Here is a 6,000-nt window from a genome sequence, read left to right as displayed (position 1 = left end):
TCCCCAATCTGCATGTCTTTGGACTGTGGGAGGAAGCCGGAGTGCCCGGAGAGAACCCACGCTGACACGGGGAGAACATGCAAACTCCGCACAGAAGGGCTCCCACACCCGGGATCGAACCGGCAACCCTCTTGCTGTGAGGCGACAGTGCTAACCACCACACCACCGTGCTGCCCCTGGATTTGGTTCTTCTTATAGTAAAGGGGTAGAAGTGTATTAGCACAGCAGCCATTTATCCACACTGTGGCCTCGACATCTGGCAGGTAAGAGGCTATTAATAGTGCAAGATCTGCACTTTTTGAAATTGATATTACACCAACTCCTTTACTGCCCACCTGTGGAAACACATGCAAACATCAGCATCTAGAAAACAGTTAACAGAGATTTGGACTGTACTGCGCAAACTGCTCACCTTGTCTTGTTTTCTTAAAAACTCAATTGCTTCTTCAAAATAATCCAGATGGACCTCTGTGATGTTCCTCGCCATGTCATCATGACCGTACAGGGCTACAGTCAGAACCACAAATCCACGGCTGGCCAACAGAGAGGCCCTTTTCTCTGACAAACCTCCACCAAAAGTGTACAGATCCAACACAGCAGGGAACAGACCTCCTCCTGGACCAAAAGACACATGAGGACACATTAAAGAGACATTTTTATTGCATTCAAATGATGGAAATGATAGTAAAGCCATCATATAGTAATTAAATCCTAACAAAAAGGTAAACTAAAACAGGTAAACATTTTATCTAACAAGCAAAGAAGTACAAACAGAAGCACTTTCACACACGCTCTGATTACGTTTACATGCACGTTAGTGTTTCGAGTGATATCAAAGTTTATATCTTATTCAGGGTACAATGATGACATGGAATATGTAAATATTCCACATAAAATATCTTCAGTGAAATTAAGACTTGATGTGTTTTTAATGGTGTTGGTTAATAATGAAATTCTGTGGCACAGTGAACAGGCTGTGGCTACACAAGCAGTACTTGTTCATAGAATAAACTCACTGTGGAGTCTTGGGAAGATTTGTTGATAATGACAAAGATAAAATAATGCCAGCACTTTCCTTTAACTTTATAATAAATAATTCATCATTCAAGTATAACTGAATGATTTGAAGCATCACAGAGACATAGACCAACCTGGAGGAGCTGTTGGTTATCCTGGCTTAATTTAGCGTTGATTCGGTTGTTCGAAAGCAGAGGCACATATGTTGCCATGGAGATTTATTCTGTGCACTTAGCCTGGTCCTGACCAGGCTAACAACCAGGCTTAGTTTAGCCTGGTGCCTTATCTGTCCAGTCAACTGTCACTGCGATCGGAAGTCAATGTGTTTTACTGTCATTTCATGTTCTTATGTACACATTTGCCTAATTTTTGAACAAAATACATTAAGCCTACAATAATAAAAAGAACATTTAACATTTAACACATTCTTTTTGTCATAGCCTAATTATTCATGTGATAATGTGTTTGTCTGTATATCTATGTTATGTTTAATGTCCTTTATGTTGGAACCTGTATCAATGAGCTGTACTGGAAACAAATTCCACCAGCCTGGCTGTGTGGTCATTAAAAGAATCAATCAAATCAATAAGCATTGTCAGGTGTCTCCAATGAAGTCAGTGATGAGGGCAATATATAAAGTCCCATGCACATGACATGTGTGCGTTTCTTCCTTTACAATGGCGTGTCCGTTTTTAAATGAGGTTGCAGGACTAGAGGAAGAGGCACTTATTGTGCGCAGAGCATTTAGATGCGAGCAAGTGCTGCGGGACAGGTCGGACCCGTTGCTCCACCATGACGACCACCTGTATGAGGTACGTTATTTCCTTGTTCTTAAAATAGCTGCCTTTATAGCAGTCTTTTTTTTTTTGTTAAAATAGCTGCATTCATAGCAGCTTTCTGTTTTATTTTCAGGTTTTATTTTTCTAAAAAGTATAAAGCACTTGAGATAAAAGTGCTAAGCAGTGTGCAGCTGCTCTCTCACCCATTCTAACACACACACACACTAATGCCACCACACAGGGTGCATATAATATTGGGAGCAACCTGGGGTTCAGCATCTTGCCCAAACATACTTTGACATGCACATATCCTTACCAATAAAATGATTAATTGTTGGAATAAACATACAAGTGGGTGTATTTGGCATTAATACAATTAGTGGTTATTAGGTGTCATAACTGTATGACCTTCCCAAATTATATTCCCAGTTAAGTGGACCAATAACTCCAGTGTACTTTACATCAATGAATGAAAACATGAAGATGAAACCACAATATTCTTTGACCTCATTTTATTTAAATGAAAAATACTAAAATCAGTCACTGTCTGCTTTGAGCTGTGGAGAGAAAGAGAGAAATAATATTGATTAATACATTGCATCACAGTCATGCTTACAATGTGCATTAAAATCACTTCTTTCTCTAGTTTCTTNTAATGAATAACACTCACCGGATCATCTTCCGGTGGCTCCAGAAGGGTCAGTGTGTCACCTGACACTGCAAGACAATCCAAAGTCAGACAGTCCACATAACACCAATGGTTGATTAATGAATGAATAAAATGATTGATTCCATGTACAGCATACTGGAATAATGTACCTTGTATGAAGAGGGCTGTTTCTGTGGGTGGGACAGAGTCTGTCTGGAATTTGTCCAGCCTCGCTTTTCCACTTATCCTGGATTGGTTAATTCTACTTTCGAACAACAGGCCCCAGATCTGGTCTCTTGGAACCTTTTGTGCAAGACATCTGCCCTCATCGACCACAGCAGACCCATAGGTTCAACCCCGACGTAGCTCCCGCTGAGTGAGGGGTCTCTCCCCAGGTTGATCTCCCCGTTCCCATCAGCCTTGTAGGTGGCCGAGGAGCTGAACTCCACTCCTTTTTCGTCAGTTGACCTGGCTCTCATGGTGACCACCTGTCTCGCCCTCAGCCTGGACACCATCACCTGAACAGGCTCATCAAACATGCATCTGGCTCTGGGCAGCAGCCTCAGTATGACTTGGGAGGACATCTCTTCTGAAACATATAATCAGCTTATAAGATACGTAGGTAAGATAACGTTGGTATTTGTCAACCTGGATCGTATTTTCCCATGTTTTTGTGTTTAAGAGCATTTTAATATTTGGTATGATTGATTCGTACTGTGCCCGAGTGATTGCCCCTCCTCTACACTTTCAGCCCTCACATTCATAATGTTGTTCTGCAACCGTGACATTTTTGTTGTGCACAGTGTAGAAAAGGGCACCACAGACGGACACTGCTGGCCCAAGCACCATCACCAGCTCAGACCAGGGAAAAGCTCTGCTCCTGGCTGGAGGAGGAGCCACTGCTGCCTCCCACCTGTCATACTGGTGCATAAAAAAATAATCAGCATAATAGCAACGATGTCATATAACTTTATCTATCAGTGTTGCCACTGATGCAAAGCTTAACATCATGAACCATACATGGCAGAGTCGAGGAGTAGCAGGCCCCTCATTATCTCCTGTTGTTACTGAGGACATGAGACACCATGAGCTGATTTAATCATTTGAAGCAGTTTCAACTGAAAGGATCTTAGCAACTGTAACATCAAGTGGCCTGTTTTATCAAATGAAAGGCTATCAGCAAATAATTCATTTTTTTTCATTCAAATTCAAATTTGAATTGTTTATTTAAATTAGGTCTGGTGGGTTTGCTGACGGCAGTTTCAGGGCTGTTTCTAGTTCAACAAAAAATAATCTTACTCTTTAACAAAAGGTCTGTCTCTGACGGGTCCTTTCCATGATGTTGTCAGGCACAAAGAATAATGATCTGAGCCTGTCAGAGGTAAAAACAATCACTTCTACTGGCCCAGCCTCTACTTTCTAAAGGGTTAACATCTGAGTGCCACGCTACAGACTAAGGACAGGCAAACAGTGCAAAGTTCATAATCCAGCCCGGTCTCTTTTGTTGGTATATACTTAGATGGAAAGAACTGCCTAGTTTCCCTGTAAATTTTGGTGAAAGTACACTGTAGATGTGAGAACATCACCTACCATGTGGTTTCTGTGTAATTAAAGTGTGGGTGAAATTGCCTGATGACACATAGGCTACATAAAAGTGACTGAATCAACTGCCATGAGCAAAGGGCAAAAGCATTTGTTTTTACTGCACTTCATACATGTACGGATTCATATAAGGAAATTAAACCATACGTTTTGGGAAATTACATAAGTGACAAGTTATACTCTAACTCCCGGGAAAGTATGTGCTAAGTGACTGCGAGGGATACTCTAACTCCCAGGGAAGTATATGCCAAGTGACCGCGTCGTTATACACTAACTCCCTGGAAAGTATGTGGTAAGTGACCGGGAGGAGTTATACTCTAACTCCCAGAAAACACGAGAAAACAGAGGGAAATTATCTCGTTACCGCGGGAAACGGAGGGAAATTATCTCGTTATCACGAGAAAAGGGAGGGAAATTATCTCGTTATCACGGGAAAACAAAGGAAATAAAATGTATGTATGTATGACCGTTTAGAGCCTCCGAAGACTTAGACCACTGACGGACTGACTGTGTATTAATGACGTATTTGTGTGGAATTGTGTGTGTGTGTGTGTGTGTGTGTGTGTGTGTGTGTGTGTGTGTGTGTGTGTGTGCAGTTGACGGATGCATGACACCGCACGCTTGCCAAGCTTGATGCAGCTTCCAGCAGTGCCTTAACCCTTTCCTACCAAGTCTAACTGCTGTGTTTGAGCTGTTAAACCGTATATGAATGCATGTTTAAAAACATTTGAAGTCAAAACGTATAAAGTTGTGCTACACATAAATGCTTGTGCCTAAATATTTGTTTTCTAGTTTGAGTGAAAAAGGGATACATTTTATGCAGTATTGATGTTGTGGACGTGAAAAAGGGGATAAGTGTAGTGTGAGTGTGATAGTGTGGTTCAAGTCTCTCTCAGTTTTAATTTGGTCCAAATTGATAGTGGTTGTGGTGAACATATAAATATGATTGTTCAAGGGTGCTGTATTAAGCTGAATGTCAGTGCAGACTGAGTCTGTTGCAGATATGAGTGTGAAAAGTTGTCAGGCCATCAAGCCAATAGGGGGGTGGAGTCACTCCTCCTCCCCAAGTACACAGACAGTTATTTTTTAGAACTGCAGCTTTCTCGCTCCCCCCTCCCTTTGCACTCGCAAGTCTAGCGCAGAACTTTAACCTTTGTTTTTTCGAAGTTGGAAAATTAAAGGGGCAGTAGTCTAAAATTTCAAATACGTTTTTTTCTTGATCTTAACTTTAAGATTGCTTGCTCTGACTATATTTAACAAACATATAAGCAAAATGTCAATGTATATATATCACTAGTAACTATTGTCAGCCGCAAACATCACAGCCATCTAAAGGATATTCAAAAACTCAGAATAATGGCGGCTGTCGACAACAAGAACCTTGCTGTGTACATCCACAAACAGCTCAAGAGGTGGAAATAGATACTGAGGAGGAGGTGGACAATATCAGCAGAATGGTTAATGAGAATGGTTTGTGGAGGTCACATGAAGGACTTTTGGTTGCACCAGTGCCTCCACTGACCATTCTGATCTCAGAAGTACAAAGTGCAGATCACTTTTATATTTTTTAATCTTTAATTTTCTTTTATTCAAGTAATATTGTCACCCTCCTTTTTCTGTCTGTGCTTTGAGCTGCTGTGACATGTGAATTTCCCAAGTGTGGGATTAATAATGTTTTATTTTATCTTATCTTATCTTATCTTATCTTATCTTATCTTACTGTGCAAGGAGGAAGTGTTAAAAACGATAAAATTGGCAAGGATATGGCCAAGGATACTGGCCACCGTACATGCAAGTCACGGTCGGTGAAGTACTAAACCAATGTGAGATCTGTACTCAAAATAATGTGCGATAAGCATAAAAACACCTGTGGGGCACATTCCGGTCCCTGAAGGACCGTTTAAACATCTAGCCATAGACTATCTTGACATGATAAAATCTGTAGAGGGGAAG

At 41.1% G+C, this 6,000-nt stretch overlaps 1 protein-coding gene across 1 annotated transcript; it reads right to left on the bottom strand.

Annotated features, from left to right (window-relative positions):
• Positions 1–2: 2 nt before the first annotated feature.
• Positions 3–3,031, bottom strand: LOC126382465 (acyl-coenzyme A thioesterase 6-like; the record flags this gene model as incomplete). The annotated part of the gene is made up of 4 exons (XM_050032348.1): positions 2,720–3,031; positions 2,467–2,513; positions 413–727; positions 3–335 (listed from the first exon to the last, which is right to left on the bottom strand). Coding segments are annotated over exons 1-4 (1,005 nt in total), but the record flags the coding sequence as incomplete, so codon positions are not given.
• Positions 3,032–6,000: the final 2,969 nt, after the last annotated feature.

The sequence above is a fragment of the Epinephelus moara genome, chromosome 21 (assembly GCF_006386435.1).
Source record: "Epinephelus moara isolate mb chromosome 21, YSFRI_EMoa_1.0, whole genome shotgun sequence".
NCBI classification, from domain to species: Eukaryota; Metazoa; Chordata; class Actinopteri; order Perciformes; family Serranidae; genus Epinephelus; species Epinephelus moara.
The sequence above is the reverse complement of the archived record's forward strand: the minus strand, read 5'-3'. Positions and strand labels throughout refer to the sequence as shown.